At 43.2% G+C, this 20,281-nt stretch overlaps 1 protein-coding gene and 1 long non-coding RNA gene across 12 annotated transcripts in view; one reads left to right on the forward strand and one right to left on the reverse strand.

The window, feature by feature from the left end:
- Window positions 1-335: 335 nt before the first annotated feature.
- LOC107077192 (uncharacterized) overlaps window positions 336-20,281 on the reverse strand; it is a 32,498-nt gene continuing 12,552 nt past the window's right edge. For all 11 annotated transcript variants that reach the window (XM_069192972.1, XM_015345841.2, XM_015345839.2 and 8 more), the window contains 18 exons: window positions 19,334-19,457; window positions 19,040-19,243; window positions 17,461-18,341; window positions 16,620-16,759; window positions 15,908-16,036; window positions 13,860-14,188; window positions 13,062-13,195; window positions 11,094-11,222; window positions 10,095-10,342; window positions 9,224-9,389; window positions 8,653-8,854; window positions 8,277-8,407; window positions 7,242-7,402; window positions 6,381-6,535; window positions 5,291-5,497; window positions 4,503-4,597; window positions 2,567-2,691; window positions 336-2,308 (listed from right to left, as the gene is read on the reverse strand). In XM_069192972.1, coding sequence (XP_069049073.1) covers window positions 2,046-2,308; window positions 2,567-2,691; window positions 4,503-4,597; window positions 5,291-5,497; window positions 6,381-6,535; window positions 7,242-7,402; window positions 8,277-8,407; window positions 8,653-8,854; window positions 9,224-9,389; window positions 10,095-10,342; window positions 11,094-11,222; window positions 13,062-13,195; window positions 13,860-14,188; window positions 15,908-16,036; window positions 16,620-16,759; window positions 17,461-18,341; window positions 19,040-19,243; window positions 19,334-19,457 — 3,823 coding nt within the window. In that variant the 3' untranslated portion in view covers window positions 336-2,045. The remainder of the gene's footprint in view (window positions 2,309-2,566; window positions 2,692-4,502; window positions 4,598-5,290; window positions 5,498-6,380; window positions 6,536-7,241; window positions 7,403-8,276; window positions 8,408-8,652; window positions 8,855-9,223; window positions 9,390-10,094; window positions 10,343-11,093; window positions 11,223-13,061; window positions 13,196-13,859; window positions 14,189-15,907; window positions 16,037-16,619; window positions 16,760-17,460; window positions 18,342-19,039; window positions 19,244-19,333; window positions 19,458-20,281) is intronic.
- On the forward strand, window positions 6,534-13,898 carry LOC138241002 (uncharacterized). The gene is made up of 4 exons (XR_011190180.1): window positions 6,534-6,845; window positions 9,210-9,375; window positions 10,150-10,332; window positions 13,520-13,898. It is a non-coding gene; the product is annotated as an uncharacterized lncRNA (long non-coding RNA).

A 20,281-nucleotide genomic window follows, 5' to 3' on the forward strand; every position in this document is an offset into this window, starting at 1 on the left:
ACATTCCAACTACTTTTTGGATGATCACTGAAATCTATAACGTACAATTGCTGGGACCTGTGGCACATCTTTTTCCTAGTGCTGTAATGAAGAGGGGTGTGGTCTGTATTCAAAATCATAATTCAATTTTTGCGAATGTGGCCATACACCGACCACCCTTGGCACTCTTTCCTGTGGTTTTCATTATGACAGTCAGGGACACAGTGCTGTACAATACAGGCATACAGGCTGTATCCCTGCCATCGTGGGTCAAAGGTCACAGCAGTGAGCAGGGTTGATTTGTAGTAGTCAACCCAAACAAACCAATCCCGACATTTCACAGCAACCAGAAATGATAAAGTCTATCATCATTTATATTTATTGTATTTTATGACTCATGATTAAGAAATAATAAAAAAATAAGCAAAGTAAATTCAGGAAGGATAGTGTAGTAATCCTCAAGAATGCAAACGGCCTCATCTCATTTTTCACAAGTGCTCTTCATGTCTTATGTTGTCGATTAGTCTCAGCTGGAATATCTCACTGTGTTCGGATATGTACCCATCTAGGCGTCCCAATATTAGGTCTATTTAATTAGCAACCAAGAGTGAATTCTGTTGTCTGTCAATGCTTAAATCAATCCAGGCCACTCCTGTGAGAGGCATTAGTGGTTTAAATGGGTTCTCAGCAAAACACAGCTCCTTGGCAAAGCCAGATCATTCATTGATTTTGAATAATGAAGAAGCTGTCTTTAGTCTTTGACTGGAACATTCTCTTATGAAACTTAGGACTCAATTCGCTGGACTGTGGCTAAGGCTGTAACTAAAACTCTTTTGTTGAGAAATGTCTAATTTAGAATAGAAAAGCTTCCCGAGGACACCTTTAATTGGTTACATTTCCTTAACTGTTTCATTTCTTAGTATGAAAGAATTTTCATATCCAATAGTATTTTTAAAGATGTATTTTAAGTGTCATTTAGTAATCAGTGCTTTAAAAGTGAGCTGTGCTGCATCGAGTCCAAGACTAGGAGGCTGTCCTGTGATGTCCCAGCCAGAGGTTCTCCTGCCTTGCCCCTGTTGCTTGCTGGGATAGGCAGCAGCTCCCTTGTGACCCTGTATTGGATGAAAATGTACGGAAGGACTGAAGAACGGATGGCTAAATAGTTTTGGACAGGAGCAAAGCCGTTTTCTATTGAAGACCGCAATTGATTCTATTCTGTTGAGTGACTTCATGTGGTAAGAAATATTACACCTAATTTGATTTTCATTTTAGACTGTTAAATTAAACCCCATGACTCAGGACACCCTGCAACAACTTAACTGTTTGATATGGTACCCAGTGAAAAGCAAGAGGCTTTGAAACCCAAATTCTGAAGAGTTAGAATGATTTAATTAATTCGAGCATGAAAAAAAGGCTTTTTATTGCTGCGACACTTGACAAACTGTCCATCCGTCCGTCTCCTAACCCTTCTTCCAATCTAGGGTCACGGGGGAGCTGGAGCCTATCCTGGCACGCAGCAGGCCCAAGACGGGGTACACGCCTGTCCATCACGGGGCACCACGGCCGAGTCTCCCTGAAGCTCATCCGCCCACCGGTATGGTTGCGAGTTGGAAGAAAACGGGAGCAACCAGAGGAACCCCACAAGAACAGGGGGAGAACACACACTCTCACACACACAGAGAGCACCCCATGTTTGGAGTGCTGCGAGGCAGCAGTGCTTGCCACTGCGCCATCCTGCTGCCGTGTGTGTGTGTGTGAGATCTACTTTAAACTGGAAGATTTCTCATTTTAGAAAATACATCTTAGAAGGTAAGTGAACTGCAATAAAAACCCTGATTGTACAGATACTTTCCAGTAAAGTTAAGGGAGGATTTTTAGCGTATATTTCATCATCATTTGGGAAAAAATGTAAGCTGATAAAGTGAACTGTGCCTTCTAGCAGGACAGCAGAGAGTAGGATACAGTAGAACTGCTCCTCTGTTGGATGAAAATGTCATCCCCATCCCGCTGTGACAGAGGCTGGAGTGATGGGCTCTGTGTGGTTTGCTGTTTTTCATGTACACAATTCAGCATGCGTCTTTGCCATCCTCCTCCTCCTCCTCCTCCTCGCTGGTGCTCGACTGCTCCGCGAAGAGGCCTGCTCCCGCGCAGGAGGATTTTTCTGCGATCTCCTTGGACACGAGTGCCATGGCGATGAGCGCCGGGCTGTCGCTCAGCCCCAGGAGCATGGTTTTGCGGTCCTGGGCCAGCGAGAGGCACCGGATGTTGCTGTCGGGCGTGAAGACGGACAGAACCGTGCCGGCGTCGAGGTCCCACGTGCTGACGTCCCCTGTGTGAAGAAACGGCACACAGTACACATGACGACCAGGATCCGGCCCCCTGGTTCGACAGCTTGCGTTCAATTATTTTCTGCTCTCTTGTTCAATAGGACAGGTTTCCCAAACCTCTTGAGCACAAGAGGTGAGCAGAAGGGGAAAATCTGAATAACTGAGTAAATCTCATCATTCCAGTTTCCCCTTTCCCACAGTCCAGCGGAATAAGCGACACTGAGACGATGACACCCAGATCCCTTCAGCTCTTCACTCACCTGCTAGTAAAATTGCTTTTGCTCCTTCGTCTATAACATGCAGTTTACTGTTCACTCCCATTTCCAGGGTTTCGTAACCAGGAATGGTTTTGTGTGCTTTTCGGAAAGGATCCCAAACTTTAACCCTGGATGGATGAAGAAGATATATTGTTCTATGCAGCATGCTCACTTATAACAGGTTTTTGCCTCCGTTTCAGAAATGATATTTTACCAGACATTATTATAAGACTATATAAACAAAGGTGCTGTACATGCTTTTCTATATACATGTGCTGTAAATCACTGTAAGAGATCTGTAGAGATTAGACTCCTGTTGCGATCATCATGATATGGACATTCCTTTGGTCTGTTGTGCACAACAATTAGGGGACCTTCTGACATCCAGCAGGGAGGTCTGTACAAATCTTAGCCTTGTCAACAAAGAGGATGCGGTTAACGTCAGGTCCTTAGTCCAGTTTCGAACATACTGTTGGAATGAAGGCATGATTCTCTTGATAAGCAGGACTTATTTGGCCCTTGATCTTCACCAGACTTGACATTCAATAGGTTAAAATTACCTGTCTGTAATCAGCTCTCACTAGAGTGGTGATTTAGTGACTCTTAGGGTGTATCATGCTTTGTCATAAATGGTAAATTAACCATAATTACACCCAAAAGCATTTAATCAATGTAAAAAAAAACGATATACTTATTATTTTCTAAAAACATGCACAGATATGTTTTTTGATGCTCCCAATACTTTACAGCGTTATCATAGCAGTGATTCACAAACTCGACAGCAGAGGGCAGAAGAGTACCACATCTAACTTTAACGTGACGCTCAGGATTTTTTTTTTATGCTAAGAAATAAAATGTGCTTTGTGACCAGAACTTCTTAAGCTGTAAATCTTCAAAACTAAAAGTAAAAGAACTTATATAATCTATAATATATTCTTAATAATTCCGTCCATCCATTTTCTAACTGCTCCATCAACATCAGGGTCTCAGGAGAGCTGGAGTCTATCCCAGCTAGCAAAGGGAGCAAGGCAGGGTGCACGCTGGGTGGGATACCAGCCCCATCTCGGGGCAAACACAAACATGCACGGTTTTAGTTTTTTTAATTACTCTGCCATGACCAATGGCACAACTGCACAGCAACCTTCACCCAGAACCCGATTTTCGCCTGCAAAAAATGGTACCGTTGGGGCTCACCAAGGGTAACCCTCACCCCATCCCTAGCTTAACCTCAGAAAAAAAAACTGTTCTGGGACACAATGAGAACACATGGTGCATCTGAAAAGCAATATAAAGATCTTTAAAATGATTTTTTTCTACAAATTGAAATTCAGCGGACACATCTTGTCTTTTGAAATGCATTAATTGTTGGTCCTAACTTAGAGCAGCATCAACAGATTTATCCCTCCACTGTCTGAACATGAAATAAGTGTACCTAAGAAATAAAAGAATCCAAATTCAAATAAATGGTAGGTTAATGGTAGGAGATTGGGAGGAAAATAATCGAATTCAGTGTCATTTGCTTAACAATGGATAATGTTGCATTAATTATGTTATAATTTTAATATGCAAATTCTAAAAATTGTAAACCATCAAGTCCTGCCCCACTTCCCTCACAGGGGGCATTTTCTATTCAAAGACAACACTGGCAAAGTATGCATCAACATTTTCGACTCTCTGTATCTCTCTCCTCGACCTTCCCTATCCATAGAAAAGCAGTTCCCGTTTAAGGAAGAAGGGATTTTTCCGTGTTGCTGCAGGTTTCCTTGCCTTTCCGGCCCAGACCGAAGTCCAGCAAAGGCTCCCCATCGTCTTTTCATCTCCAGGTGTGACGGATGGCTCCCCCCCCAGAGCGCTCTCCCAGACCCCCCGGGCGGGGGAAAGGGACCCCTGGGGTCGGACTCCCTGTCAGAGTTCCCGGGGCTTAGCGTCGGGAACTTACTTGTTGGCCTCCATGACGCCGAAGACAAGCCTGCTCGCGTCGTCCGTGACCGCCAGGCAGCCCACCCTGGGCTCGTTCTTCAAGCGCTTCCGCACCTGGAAGGGCACAGCGTTCCAGCTGCTCACACAGCGCAGTTCAGGCCCGTTTTCAGAACAAAAACCCCACGTAGTTTAATCTAACTACATAAAGAGCCTGAACTAGTTCAATCTGATCTCCTAATTAGATAACCGAATCTGATTTCTTCATATATATATATAACCATTTGTCTGGATTATTCTTGTCTTTTTTATTTATAACACTACATGTATTTTTACGTTTTAGGGACATTTAGTTGGACGTGGTATAAATACAAGAATACGATACGTGCGACGAATCTCAGAGCCTGCTAGTGATGTGTGTAATACCCCGTTCCTGCCTCATCCCACCAGGCTTCACTGCTGCCTAGGATCCTCACTGTCTGTACTGTATATTCTTTTACTTTGCGTAATACACTGTTTTGCCTTTCAATTCCAGCTTGTTTTTTTCATTTTCTTAATATGTAGAATGGAAATGGGTGTTACTTGCCTATTGTAAGTTTAACGTACAGTATGCATTGCAGTTGCATTTGCTAAACAACCAACCAAGCAACCAAGCAGCCAACAACCAATCAATCAATCAATCCATCAATCCATCCCTCCATCCATCCAACAATCCAGTAATCCAGCAATCCAACATAAAGTCTGTGGTCCTGATATGGAATCCTATTACTCTGGGAAATGTGTGTGCTGGATGCCTTGACTTTCTCCTACCTTTCCGGTCTGTAAGTCCCACAGTGTCACGTAGCTGGTTTTCTCTGTGTCGCTGTAGTTCGAGATGGCCAGGTAGCTGCCGCTGTAAGTGAGGGCGGCACTGTGGAGGAACAGCAGGGAGGCCCGGTCCTCCAGCGTGTGGGTGTGGGTCCGCGTGGCCAGGCTGAACACGTTCAGGTGGTGCGCGAAATAGGAGCACACCAAAATCTGCACAAAGAGAGTCAGAGACACGCACACAGTCAGCCATCGCCGCACCTGCAGTTCAGACCAGAGCACACTGACACACATGAAGGAAACTGGTTGTAAAGCACACTGGCTCCTAGACACTATTTTACAACAGTACTGAGGATGAGAGAAGGGACTGCCGGTTGAGCGCTGTAGTTCAGACAGGGCCTGGGCTCTGTGCCATATTCTCGCCCAGCTGTGACCCTGTACAGAGATGCACAGGCTGTGGGAAACTGGGCAAGCCTGTGTCAGTCAGTATGCCCTTGCCTTGCCAGGTCACTCACTCGGGGAGTCTGCAGGGCTGGCGGTGAAAACAACTTGACTTTCAGCAGCACGGTCACAGGAGGTATAGAGGTGAACCAAGATGGCTGACAAGAGGAGACCGAAAAGTCGGAGAGGTGCCAGAAAAATGGCGAGTGCAGATTTATGCGAGAGAAAAAAACCAACATTGGTGTTTTATTCAAGCAAATAAAACTTTTTGTTGTTTTAAACATTCAAAACTACAAACGGGGCTCCTTAACCTTGGGAGAAACTGGCGAAGGCATGTGATGCTATACAGGCACAGATAAACCCTTCATTGCCTCAGATCTAACCTCTCATGCCATTCAGAATGCAGGTACTGTAAAATGGCTAGCTGGGCCAAATGGTCTCCTCTCCTTTGCACCCTGTCTTTTTTTTCCTTCTTAAATTTTTGCTGCTACTGTTTTTCAAGAAGGAAATCAATACTAAAATAAGAAGCAAGAACGGCGTCATCCCTCAAGAGACGCTAGTGTGCTGCATTATTGATGCCGTGGCTGCTGTGGGTGTCCTTGTGGTCTCTCACGATGCGCCAGAACTTCACAGCAGCCCCTCCCTCGCCGCCTACCTGCTCGTCCCCGCTGAGGAGGTACAGATCAATGGCATTGTGCTTCTCATTGGAGAGCTGCTGGAGCTCTCCTCTTTCCCTTTCCAGCTCCTTCTCCAGCCTCCTCTGCTTCGCTGTTTGGGTCTCGTTCCGACGTTCCCAGGGAGTCATGCGGGCTGGAAACAGCACAAGAGAATGAGTCACCCGAGCCAAAGAAAAGCGCAGCGGCTGAAGAGCCGCCAACAGCTGTGTATTTGCGACATCAGATGCACAATAACACTGCGTGTGTACAGAAACGCGTCTCTGACAGCTGCCTCTGAATGACCTTCAACAATGGCACAGGCCAGCTCTAAATTAAACAATCTCTACTGCAGTTCTGCTATAGAAACGCTATGGATTCTGTTTTCTTTAAGTCTGCTCCGGTCTTCACACCTCCTAACCTGCTCCAAGCACAGATGTCCGGATGTCTACAGTTCCCTCTCCTAGGTACAGTAGAGGAGAAAGGTGGGACCAGGCAGTAGTGTGGAGTAGTGCCCGGGGTACTGGACTTGTCAGGGGAAGGTTGTGGGTTCAAATCCAAGGTTGTGGGGCACAGCTGTTATAGCCAAGTGCAAGGTATATCACTCAGGTGGCTTTAGCTAAATCCCCTGCTGTATAAATATGTAGATATTTAAGTTGACCGGGACAAAACCATCAGGCAAATGCATTTCTATCTTTTTTACTTCATGCACTTAGGTGTGAAAACGTGGAAAGGCAGGTGTTAATGAACATCGTACAAGAGCAAATGAACCCTTATTCCTTCTAAACACAATTGTTGCTGGCAGCTAGCCCCCATCGGTGTGCTGAGACCCATGACTCAGCAGAGTTCGACGCCTTAAGAACCTTTTGTTCTCTTCACTTTGGACAGGAGCTCTTCGCTGTCTCTGTCCTGAGAGCCGAACACAGTGTTTGCTGCATAGGAGACAAGTGACTGCTCCTTGTGAAATGGTTTTAAACGGCTTTTGATAAATCCTGTTTCAAGGTCCCAGATGATCAGATGGTCTCTGCAATTAAAATTGATGATTGTTTCCATCAGCATCTGAATGTTCAGTGGGCTAAAAGATGACCCTTTATAAAGACTTTAAACAAAAGTAAAACTACAGGACTATAAAACCTACTGCTGCTTTAAAAGGAAAAATGATAATGAATTTGAATACATTTTTCTCTCTTAATGATTTTAAAGTTCAAAATGTAGGCTTTACCCACTAGATCAGCATTTTTAGTTCTGATGCTTTGATCACTATTTTTTCAGTTTCAGACATTTTTGTTTATATTTTATGGAACATAATTTCCAGTTTCACCGTTACAGATTCTGCACTTTTTACTGTATAAGTAAATAAAAATAATGCTGTATATATTTACACATTTTATATGTTAACACCTTTACAGCAGTATCAAAAGTACAGTAAGAGCCTCCCTTGTATTAACCTTATTTGCAATGAAGGAATGCTCTTTTATAATTCTGAAGTCTAGGTCTCTTAACTGACAGTTTGTCATGTTATTCTATTAATATTCTCAAAATCTGAAGTTCCTAGACAAAAAAATTATCCCAAATTTTCCAACAGAGGACAAAGAAACAACAGGGTCAGCTGTTGTGATCCTGAACACTTCCTAGAAATGGCAGTTGACAAAAACCTACAAAAATGTTCCTGACGTTTAGTAAAAGAGATGATAAAATAGAGCAAAGACCATTATCTTTATAGTAGTCTATTATTTTTCATCATAACAACATTATTATTGTAACTGGTGCATGTCCAGCACAACTGCTAACACGATGAAGGGTCAGGATCTCTGACCTGAAGGCTCCAGCCCTTTTGAGTTTCATCTTACTTATATTTTTTTCCCTCAAGTATTCATTACAAGTAAAAGCATCCTCACCTGTTCTCAGAAAGTCCCAGCAGTAGGTCTCCGTCTAAAATCCTGTATTCATGCTTTTGACAGGGGATGATGTACAGACCAGTCTGCTTTTTAATGTACTTCTTCTTTAGCAGGTCATAGATCAAGAGTGTCTAATGAAACACAAAGCAAAGTGCGTGGTGTTTAAGGTACATGCACTTAAATAAAAGCACAGCCGTTATTACCTCGAATGATGTCCTAGTTGAAGACCTATTATCAGCTCAACACTTCGGTGCAAATTCAATGTGCTCCTCTCTGAGGTATTCTTGGGGGCGTCTGACACCTCAGTTTCTGAAAAGCTCCCGTGCGATGTGGAATGAGCGAGGAGCGGGCCCGTGCTGTCAGCGGCGGCGCGTACCTGAAAGATGGGCCTTGGGGTGTCTGTGAAGCTGGCCGTGCCCCTGTCCGTGAGGATGAACAGCCTCCTGTCCCTGACCAGGGCGATGTCGGCGCTTTCGTACAGCCCGCGCTCCAAGCTCAACCGCTTGACCCGGCAGCCCGACTCCGCCAGCTTCCACACGCTCACCGTGCCAGGCGTCACGCTTCTCCACACAACGTACCTGTCAAAGAAATGTGTCTTTTTACTTATTTGTCAGACACGCATGGACCAACGCACGCGTCGTACAAAATGAATACAACATGTTGCATGCAGCAAAGACTGCAATATGTGTAAGAGGAATAATAAGGGTTCTTTTTAACTTCACAATTTGCCTTCTTTCATTCTTAATTTCCCATTAAACTTTCAGTTTTGAACATAATATTCCTTATGTTGGCATTAGGCCCACATAGCACAGCTCGTGTGCAGTGACTTGACATCTGCTTGTAAGACAAGTAGAGAAGAAGAGACTGAAAACACCTTCTGCATCTCCTGCCTCTTCATGTTTATCCTTCTCCCTCTCTCTTTTAATTCAACAGACTTTAAGGCTCACCGGGGATATTTCTTCATGGGAACAACATCCTCGGCCCCATCACTTTTCACTTTGTACACATTGTAGCAGAGAGACTGATCGTTGATTCTAGAGGCTAAATTCCACACTCGGATGTAGCTTTCGTTGCTGCACACTCCCAGACAGAACCGAAGGTCAGAGCAAGTACCTTCAAGTCAAAAAGCAGAAGTTCAGTTTAACACGTCTGAGGCATCGGTGCATTGCCGTAAGCAATCAAGCCATTAAGAATATGCAAATGCTATAGTAAGAGGCCGCCATCCTAGTCTTAAGTTTCCTAGAAGCCCCAGAATGTACAGTATGTGGTTGCTGTGATTATATAGCTTTATAAAGTGCTTTCTTTCTCCTTAAAATTGTATTCATTAATTGACTAAAGCACACAGGACACTAGTTTCCAGCCTTTGATTTGTTTATTCTTGGTATGAATCGTAACTGTGCTTCAGGCAGAATATCTTTAAGCTGTTGTCATCCATTCTCTACTATTTACTTATCTATACTTTCCCATTAAACTTCTCAGATCCTCTGTCCCATTCCTTTACAGACTATTTCCTGCAAGTGCAACCTTTTGATTTGGACAGTTTCAAAACAAAAATCACATAGGAAGTTGTGTGATCAAGTCAAAATCTAAACAGTTGATCATGCATTGCCTATGATCACGAAAAATAGGGGGCATTATTTTGGAAAAAAACAACCAGGATTATTTTACTAATGAGGAAAGGGAGTGGTTGGTGTCTTTGATATTCCAATGTCCATTGATTATCCATTGATAATCCAAGTTTGTAATACTGTGTTCAGTAGCCCCTTAAGCTGAAATATGCACACGCATTTAACTTTGCACACTGCCTGATACACTGACCTGCCATAACCAAGCCAGGAGATTTCACCATGTGCTTGTGGTCCTCTGTCTCCAGGTTCCAGGTGACAATCTCGCTGGTCCCAGTAGCGGCTGAAGGGCAGAACGCCACAACGTGGGAGCCAAGTCTGTTCACATTGAGGTCAGAGAAAGGGTCGCTACTGCACCCCTTGATGGAGCGCAGATATGCAAAACTCTTGGTGCTGAACAGCTCGATGTGTACGATTTCATTCTGCCTCAGGTACGGGTACCTGAAAAAGGATCACTTCATTGTCTTAAAAGTGAAAGTTAATGTTCCACTGGCACGTTGTACTTGAATTACAGATCTTACCTCCCAAAGACAATATAGATTGTTTTAAAGGTATGTTAAAAAGAAGGCTGTGCGGCTTAATCTAAATAATAACGTGTATAGATCAGTATGAAGTTGCGTGTTGTCATAGCATCTCTTCTGAACCTTATCTCATGGAATCGTATTACCTCGAAGCAAATGAGCAGTGTGAGGGGCTGGACAAGATGACTTTCTTATTATGAAACAATACACCAGAGTAACTCCTTTCAGTTTTGTCAGCAAGACAAAAGTGAAAAAACGAATGCCACAAAGAAATTAAAAGCGTCAAAGCTACATCCCCGTCTGTGTGCCTGTGTGTCTCATGGAGAGAAAGCTGGGGTATGCAAAAAGACAAATTCCTAATGCAAGAAATTGTATATGGCCACTAAAGTGATCTTATCTCATCTTACATAATAGAGGAAATACCTCAAAACCCTTCTCAAACTGAATTTCATTGTGATGAAAATCAATGATGCCTAAAATGTAAAGTGTTTTGGTGTACATCTTTTTTCCTACCATCACGAAATCAATTGAACAATTGATGAAGAAGTCTCTTTTCCTGACTCCAAGTCAAATGCATAAAGGCGTAATTGCTAACCCTTTAAAATAACAAGTAGAGAGACCAGAAAAAAAAGTGTTGGTTTCAGAAGGTGGCAAATACTGGGAAACTTTACCTGCAAAAGAGCAGGAAGTAGTCTGCAGTCACTTCGACTCCTTGGACAGAGGCCGCTGTCTGCTGGGCAACCAGCTTTGTCACGACCTCTGCCTTCCTGGCGCTGAGCACCATGGCCCCCTTGGCACTCCTAGACGACAAAGCCATGAAGAGAGCCTGTCAGAGAACACCTCTCCGCACTTGAAAGAGACTCCTATTAAAAGCGGCCCGCCGTATATCAGCTGTTACAGCATCTGACAAGGCGAAAATGGTGGAGGCTGTGTGTAAATGGTTTAACAGAGAGCAGGGTGCCTCGTTTTCCCTGCTCACCATAGCGGCAGCCTAGGGCTTCTCTTTTAACTCTTTTCTAACCGGCAGCAGAGCTTGAATAGAAGAAGGAAGATGCTCCACCATTTCACCTGCCTTCGGAGTTTAAGAGTCTATACAGTACATTTAAGGAGCACAGTGTATAGATACAGAAACATCAATATTTACACTGCTCTGGCTTTTGTTTTTGTATACAAAGCTTAAAAAAGCATTGCTCTTATAAAGTCTTTCACTGCAGGGTTAACAGTCCCAGGCAGTGAATGGAAGAGTACTTTAAATTTAAATAATAAAAAAAATACATTTACATCTGCATACGGCACATGAACACTCAGTGGTAACACCTAATTTTCCCCGTTTCTCCTTAGCAACTCAGTTCTAAACCTTCTTTTTTCATTTAATGAATTGGACAATTCCATGCTTTTACCCTAATTTTTGTAATGTGCATTCCTCCTTTTAAAAAATGATGTGCTAGAAAAAGACAACTGTTTAGTTTTTTCTACAGGTATGTCACACATGGAAGAAGGAGAAACATCCTTCTAGGTTTTGCTTTCCTTATAGCAATTGAATAGCATGTGTGTGACACACTGCTGCCTCTGAGAGAGAGAAGACACTTTTAATTTTAAAATAACTTATCAGCCAGGTACAGTTTCAGTTACCACTGGAGGATGTGATCCGTCACTTTAATCATATAAAGTGCTGAAAGCTGATAGTTGAAGACAAAAGATAAAATGTGTCTCTTATTGCTACATCAGTTCAGGAGCATAAATTCAAATACCCGTCTGTTACTAAATAGAAACATCGCCCAAGCAAAAAGAGTATCTTTAATATTGAATTACACCTTTTGGCATCTCAGAACTATCCTACATTAACAATTAAGGAACTCTTTTCAGCTGCTGTATGTAATACTGTATGTCTTGGAATTGTGTTTACCTGGTTTGACAAGTTGTTTACAAAATGGAGAACTAACGCTGTTCCTGAATTTGTACGTTATTTAATAACACTGTATATACATAAAATCTTTGAACTAACTTCATGTAAATGCAGATAAAACTGCCCAAAAATATTGGCTTCTGGAAGTTTATCTATGATACGTCTCAAATATTGTTCAAAATTGCAGACTTTATTAAGGGTAGCAGTATGACTTACTGTATGCTGTTTATGTAGCAAAAATCTAAAACAACACTGTAACTGAGTGTTGGATATACTGAATGACTAAGAGTAATTTTCTAGTTTACTTAACAGCAAGCAAGCAAATATACCCCACAATTATAGATTATTTCCTTCAGAGAATAGATAGAACAATACAAAATAATGTTAAATGAGATCATTTTTATTTTCCTAGCTTAATATTTCAGACAAGAAGGATACAGAAACATTTCCATTTTATAATTAACTTTGCTCTCATATGAATTTTAAACTAGTGTTCATTTGCAAGTCATGTTAGTGAAATAAACACTTGTCACACTAAGTGTATGAAACTCTGTAAAGGGCTACAATAACTATCCTGATATTCTGTCAAGGGGTTATTATTGCAATTGTTTAAGTTTCAAATGAATGAAATTCTAAACAACACATTCCAATCTTAAGAAAAAAAGATCAAAGAAAAATATTAGGCTTAATATTTGTGATAAGACACGCTCCCATGTTTAATTTTGATACTGACCTATAGGCAAACAGGACATAATCTTTCACAGAGCCGCGAGAAACCAGGATGGAGCGGTCTTTGTGAATAGGGTTGTCATCGGGAGTGATGGTCACATCATAGAGCAATCTGCAGGAGGCTGCCAGATCAAACACCTACAAGAGACAGGGGCTGTTTATTGTCACCATCTGGAGAACAAGGGAAAAAAGCAACTGGTAAAGCATCATAGAGAGTTCTTCTCACACTCTTCTGTCTTCAATTGTTGTTACTTTTAATACCTGCAATTCAAAGGACAAAATGGAGAAAAAAAAGTATTGTTTTTTTATTTATGAAAGTAGTGTACATGGCAATAAACATTTTTTGCATGTTTCTTTTGTAAGGAAATTATAGAATTTTGTAATGAATTGAATTTTGTAAATAATAAGCTTGAAATAACTGTACATCTTATTAGGCTCACTCTTTGAATATCTTCTGTACAGGTGGCCTGTTCATGTTAGCAGCATCATTCAATCACTCTGTCAGAAAAGCTACAGGAGAAACTCAAAGGTGTTGCTTATAGCCGAGAGGTCAGCTGGACAAAATGGCAAACCTGAGCTGACACAACAGTGCCAGGTCCCAGCACATCAGCTCCTCTTGTGTAGAAGATTTGCCAGTTATTCTCTGCATTCTGAAACCAGCAGCGGGGAGCCTTTGCAGAGGGTAATTCGAAAGCAACGGGACTGTCACGCGAACAACAGGTGCAGGTGTTTGCCGGATCCACCCTGTGATGGGACTGGCCAAGAGGTTCAGACAGGAACACACACACACACCAGTGCTCACCTTCAGGGACTGACTTCCGTCATAGAACACCACGAGCAGCTGCCCGTCGGAAGCAGACGTGGCCACTGGGACGTCAAGGGAGTTCTCCGAGAAGACCATCTGCCCGGAAGCGATGTGCCACACCTGCAGGGTCCTCCTCTCCGTCAGTGCCACCAGAGTGTTGCCCAGGCACAGAGTGAGGGAGTCGACGCCGCTCCCGACGCCCCGGAGGGTTCTCACTGCTCGGCCGGAGTTCAGGTCCCATATCTTCAGCGTCCGGTCTCGGGAAGCTGTGGCGACCACAGGCTCCTCCTTTGCTCCGGCGACTGCAGTGATCCCGCCGGCGTGGCCTGCCAGCGGGACAGACCAGCCAGTGGTGAACACTGCTGCCCTGGAAGCACACTCAAGAGTGCAGTCACGTCTGTTGTTTATCGCTCTTTACACTAACCGCGTTTTCCCTTTCAAGCTCAAAGAATACAGCACCGAGGCCACAGTTTGCGCAAGGTGCACCGAGGGAAAATATTGCATAATGGTAATAAATGATTACTTTGTACCACTCTCGTCTGTGTCACGAATTTTCTCACTGTTATGTTTTTATAGTTCATTGCTTTCTTTGAATGGACGTTGCCTGGGATAGAGACATTTAAATGAAGTGATAATGTATTTATTTATTGCGCTAATAAATCACTAAAAGTATGTGTTTTGTGAACTCCATGACGTTCTTTGTGAAGTGAGTCACATAAGATGCACACTGGTTAACTTTAATTAGCTATTATAGTCAGCAGTCTAATGAATTTCTTAAATCTACAGTAAACCAATAATATAATGATATTCACAACTGGGCAAAGCCAGATCCCAGCCCAAGACAGGTCTGGAAGTCAGCCAGAGGAGCAGGTACAGCAGTATCAAGGTCCTCAGTCAGGCTCAACATTTTTTTAATTTCCCCAGCAGCACCATAATTAAAAGACGTCTTTGAACATGCACCTAACAACTCTTGTTCCTGTTTCTCATTATCCTCCCACACTCCCTTGAAGACATGCTGTTCAGATGGATTTATTGAAATTGTGCTCCAAGGTGACTTCAGAAGTGCATTCGTTGTTGCTAACGAATGGTGAGGATGGGCGACACGCAGCATTTTCTTTTCGGCACAGAGCACAGACGATCAAGGCAAATGTTGTGAATTGTTGCAAAGGAGGTGCCCTAATACCGTGTCTTCAGTTTACTTAACAACAGTTTAGTTCATGTTTTTAGCCAGAATGCAGAAGAACATGAAAAGCGTAGCACACTGCTGCAACTCAGGGTGACTTTAATATTCTTTATAAAGACAACTTTAGTAAATACGGCATTTTCTGAAGCAGCTCTTCCAGGTGTTTCTATTCCTACAGTATCTATGCAGCACAGACAAAAGAGCTTTTCTAGTGGCTGTGAAGGAAAAACAGGGAGTGGAGCTGACAGCACTTCCCCTGAGAAACTGCTGCTGTTTGAAGCTTGAAGGAAATTAGGATCTCCTAGCAATTTTGAAACAAAGTCAGGAAACTGCACATCAAACACACATCAGAAGAATTCATAACTGAACATGAATCATGTGAAGGCTGTGACTGTCCACACCTTCTCAAATTGATTATTACTGTGCATTGTGGTTTTAAACGACATGCTAAGTCCTAATGTACATCTGCTTCGGTTGAATCCAGGAGTTCAGTGTACTTTAAAAACACCTGAGAGCCATCGTTTTGAAGGTTCAGTGAAGTGTTTGAACTCAGTTTGGTTCCACAGACATCACGCAGACAGACATCTGCTCTTTCCTTAGTAAATGAATTCCTGTTAGTTGTAACTAAATTTCTGTTTCTGACATGTATTTCGAAATGGTGATACTCTTGGGCTTTTATTGCTGTTGTTGGTGATCTAGAATATAGACAGCAGGTCACATACACATGGGACACCTAACTCATCCCTGAGGAATTCCTAAACAGATGTTGTAAGAGAAAAGGCATATTAACCCCCACCCTCTATTAACTGTGGCTGGTACTCCTGAAGCGTCCGGCCGGCGCTGTGAGCTGCAGTTCCCCTACCTGCCAGCAGGCGGTGGCCCAGTCCTCCTGGGGGCAGGAGGCAGGTGAACGAGGGCAGGAGGACAGGCACTGAGGAGCTATAGCACTGGGACAGCAGGGAGTGAAGGTGCGAGAACTTCCTGGGATCACCTGGGGGCATTCAAACCAGACCGCCCACTTAAAAAAACAGCCTAGAACTGCAAGTCTACACAGCCCTTAACGCATTTGAACCTGTGATATTAGTAAACTGTGATTGCAGCAGTTAGGTGTTTACTGAAATATGAGTAAAGACACTTTTTAAATAAATTAAACATAAGAAAAGGTTATGATTTTTTTAGAGCTCCTAATATTACATGCAAAAAAGGTCAAAAGACTACATTTTGTGAAAAGAGTATTAAATACTTTAAAAGGCAGGTCACACATTGTTTTTTTTGTAGTGAAATCTATAAATAAATTTATCATTTGAAGAGAAAACCTTTTTAGGACCAGAGTCAATACAGATCAGTGATATTCACTCGTGGACCTAGAAGGCAACTGTCCACCAAGGTTTTGCAGGACACTCAATGAGTCAAGACCTGGAGACAGTGGTAACATTGACCATCTACCAGAACAGGTGACTCAGTAAGTTCATGAAGTCCAGGGGGGAACGAAAAGCAGAAAACCCAGCCGCCCTCCAGGACCAGGAGTGAATATCGGGGAGGTAGACAAACATTCTTCCGAAGCGACGGAGTACCGGGCGCCACTGGGCGGTCAGTGGAGAGGACCTCATGCAGACGCCCCACAAGCTGGGAGGCCAGCTGGCACGGGTCCTGAAGCAGGGTCTGCTGGGACAGCTCCAGAGCCTCGCTCAGCACACACACGTCGGCCAGTTCCCTGATACAACACGACAGCTCAGGCAGGAAACTACGCAGTCACACCACGCATTCTGCATGCACGGCAAAAATGAAAGGCCATCATGCTCATAAGTCTTTTTTGTCTAGAAACATGTACTCAGATACTGTTCTCAGTATCCAGTTTTAGAGTAGCCAGCACAAACACAGGGAGAACACTCAACACGGACCAGGAGGTGGCTCCATGGTGGAATCAAATCCAGCTCCTCTTTTCTGATGTCCTGTAAGTCATACGAATCTCTCATTCATACGAATTGAGCTCATGTATCGTTATCCACTCTTAACTCCTCCAACCATTACTAAAGTTGTGTTCAAAGAACACATCTTATTCATGAAAAGCTTCGCTATGGAGAAAAGGTTAAGGCAGTCACCAGAGAAATATTTAAAACACTACTATGAACACTATTGTGAAGTTCAGTCTATCTTAAGGAGCTTATTTCGTTTCTGTTTGTGACCTGCTGTTTTATGGTTTCTGGTTTATAAAAAGCTGCATGTATTCAGCTATAGACTACTGAACAGACAATTTAATCTGTAAAAAAATAAAAATGTAGAGCCAAGATTTAAAAGCAACAGGGGCACAATAGGTTCTCTGCACAACGATTATCATACTGGATCCCAGTGTACTGCAACTGTATAGTAGTACAGTATACTAAAAGTATGGGAAAACATATTCAGTATGCATACTTCTCTGGAGTAACGGCTGCCTTCAGATCCTCTTCGACATCAATAATGGACAAGCCCCACAGTTTGTGCAGCAGAAATTCATAGTTGAATAGGCACTCGGTCAACAGCGTTGGGACCTGCCCAGACTTAATTAGGTGGTACGGCACTCCATGAAGTTTCCGGAGGTTGAAGAAGTAGTTCTTTACCGAGTCTTTTTCCAGCACCCACGCCAGAGGCTGGAAGACATGTGTGGTTGCACTGTTGCCAGGATGGGGCGATTTCTTCCCTAAGAAATAGTTCGCGTACTCGGCATGAATGGAGAGCCGGACTTCCTTGGATTTCAGGTATCTCTGCTCGCATGCTTGCCTCAGGGCGGAGTGTGCCCAGTTGAGCACGTACGTGTTGTCTGTGTTCTGCTCCGTCAGGTGACTCCCGAAGTCCAGCCTCAGCTTCGCCCACAGGACATAAGGCAGCCTGGGAGCAGAGGGCCTGTGGGACAGCTCCACCTCCCGCATGGCTGCCTGGTCCAGGGACAGCAGGTCTATCAGCTCCTCCTCCGGGAGCCCGTTCCGGGACAGCGTGATGAGAGACGCGGACTTCCTCACAAGCTGCTCGCCGTGGGCCTTCTCCAGCCTGGCTAAGACGGCCTGGTACAGCCCGGGGAGGTCCCCCGGCAGACGCGTGCCCGACGGCGCGGCGAAGGAGGTCCACAGCCGGCTCTCCGCGTAGGCGATCTCAAGATACAGGGGGCAGGGGCAGGACTCGCAGGCCTCCGTTAGGAGCTTCCACTGGTCAGCTCGGACACTTCGGCCGTCCCTCTCCAGCTTCCTCAGGAGCGTCCGGTGGATGTCTGCTTGGCTTAGAGGGGTCACAACCAGGAAGTGCGGCTTTGTGGCCTGGCTCTGGGAAACAAGACGATTACTGTTTAAAAACAAAATGAAGGGGAGGCGCTGTCTTTGTAGAGCCTAAAAAATGTAGCTCACACAGGTCATTTCTACAGCCCCCCCCCAGTTCTTTTTATTGCCAATAGATTTTAATTTCAGTTTTCAGTGTTCATGAATGTCACTTAATTTTATACACTAAAACAAGGATGTTACATAAATAACCAAACAAAAATGAAGCCTGTTTTAACCATGTACATAATGTAATATCAAACATTGCTCAGTTCGGACATTGAGAGGTGAGATTATTCACAAAAAGCATATTAAAGAGATGTGAAGGAAGCCTTATCTTTTTAGGTACCCATTATTTCTAAAACACTCCCTATTTACTATAAGTATGATCCATGTCCTATGAAAAAATAATGCATATAATTTATATGGATAAATGGCATATCAACCAAGTTAATTCTCAAAATCCTTTTGTTTAATATGGGTTTAAGGATTTTTAAGACCAAATATTATTTGTTATTTACTAAAAATAAATAGTATCTATTTTTCAATTTCATCCTATTCCATGTAATGATTTTTCATTTCATTATTCAATTTGTTGCATTTTCTTGTTCTGTGTTGAGTAGTTAATAGCCCTTGTTAAAAAGCCCTATTTAAAATAGCCCCAGTTAAGGTAGCTGTGGAACTACAGTACACCTGGTTCTACACACCTTCAGTAGTTCTGCACAGCTGGACTCTGTTGATGCGGATAATATGAGATACACATGCTCTGGAAGGCAAGCTGGGAGCCAGGAGATGTCCGAGTTGTGCTCCTCAGAGAGCTCATCAAGTCCATCCAGAACAATCACGACAGGGCTGTCTTGGGTCACAGACTCGAGCAGGGACAGAAACTTGTTCGAGAGCTCCTCCAAACTCTGAAAGAAAGAGGTGTACAAACCAGTACCATTTACAAACACACCGAGGAGGCGGTCAGGGAATTCAGTGTTAAATAAGTGAGACAATACCTGGGAGAAACTGGCGGGCACATTGTGCACCTCACATAGCTGGAAACACAGGCTCTGAAGCAACAAACGCACATTTCTGCTCTCTCCAGTGATTCCAATGAAACGGACAAGAACCCTCACATTTCTGTAAAAAAGAACTCACAGTTAATAGACAGCACTTTCTTTCAATGGGGGACAAGATATTTTCAGGGTGAATCTATGCGTAAGAGCTAAGTAAGGTTATAAACGAGAGAAAGCCAGTCTAGATCTAGTTGATTACTAGTAGCTAATTGACTTGTAGATCTCATCCAGCTGTTTCCTGAAAGAAGTGATGAGATCGGTTTCAACAACCTGGCTGGGTAGCTTGTTACAGACTCTCATTACCCTTTCTGTCTCCCGTTTTGACTTTTAATGCACATCTCAGTAGTGTTCACTAGTGTCATCTGATTTGTGTTTAACTCTTGACTCAGAAGAATCCAACTGGTTGACGTTGTAAGAGTCCTTGAGGATTCTGAATTATTTTTTATTGGGTGCCCTTTTCAAGCTATTCAAGACTCAAAAGATTCAGTTCTACCTTGTCAGCAATGGACATTCCTTCAGGAATGTACAGTACCTAGTTGCTTTTCTAAGGAATGATTCTAAAATGCCAATACCTTTTTTGCAACATGGTGATCACAGTTGTAGACAATATACTACATACTAAATATTGAGATGTTCTCACTACTGCGAAGGCTGGCTAGCACACTGTACTATTTTACCTTATGCCTCTTTACATACAGTACCTATACTGCATATATTTACTAAATATAACCAGGATTCCCCATGGAGTGGTATGCATATAATCACGATGAACATGTGAGGCCCAAGTGAACAAGAGACATCTTAGGTTACTGTACAGCAGGTCACTAACCCTAACCCTGCCATCTAAGTCTGAAGTTCATGATCTGTCTGGATTCATTTGCCCATGGA

Source organism: Lepisosteus oculatus, chromosome 1 (assembly GCF_040954835.1).
Source record: "Lepisosteus oculatus isolate fLepOcu1 chromosome 1, fLepOcu1.hap2, whole genome shotgun sequence".
Taxonomy (NCBI): Eukaryota; Metazoa; Chordata; class Actinopteri; order Semionotiformes; family Lepisosteidae; genus Lepisosteus; species Lepisosteus oculatus.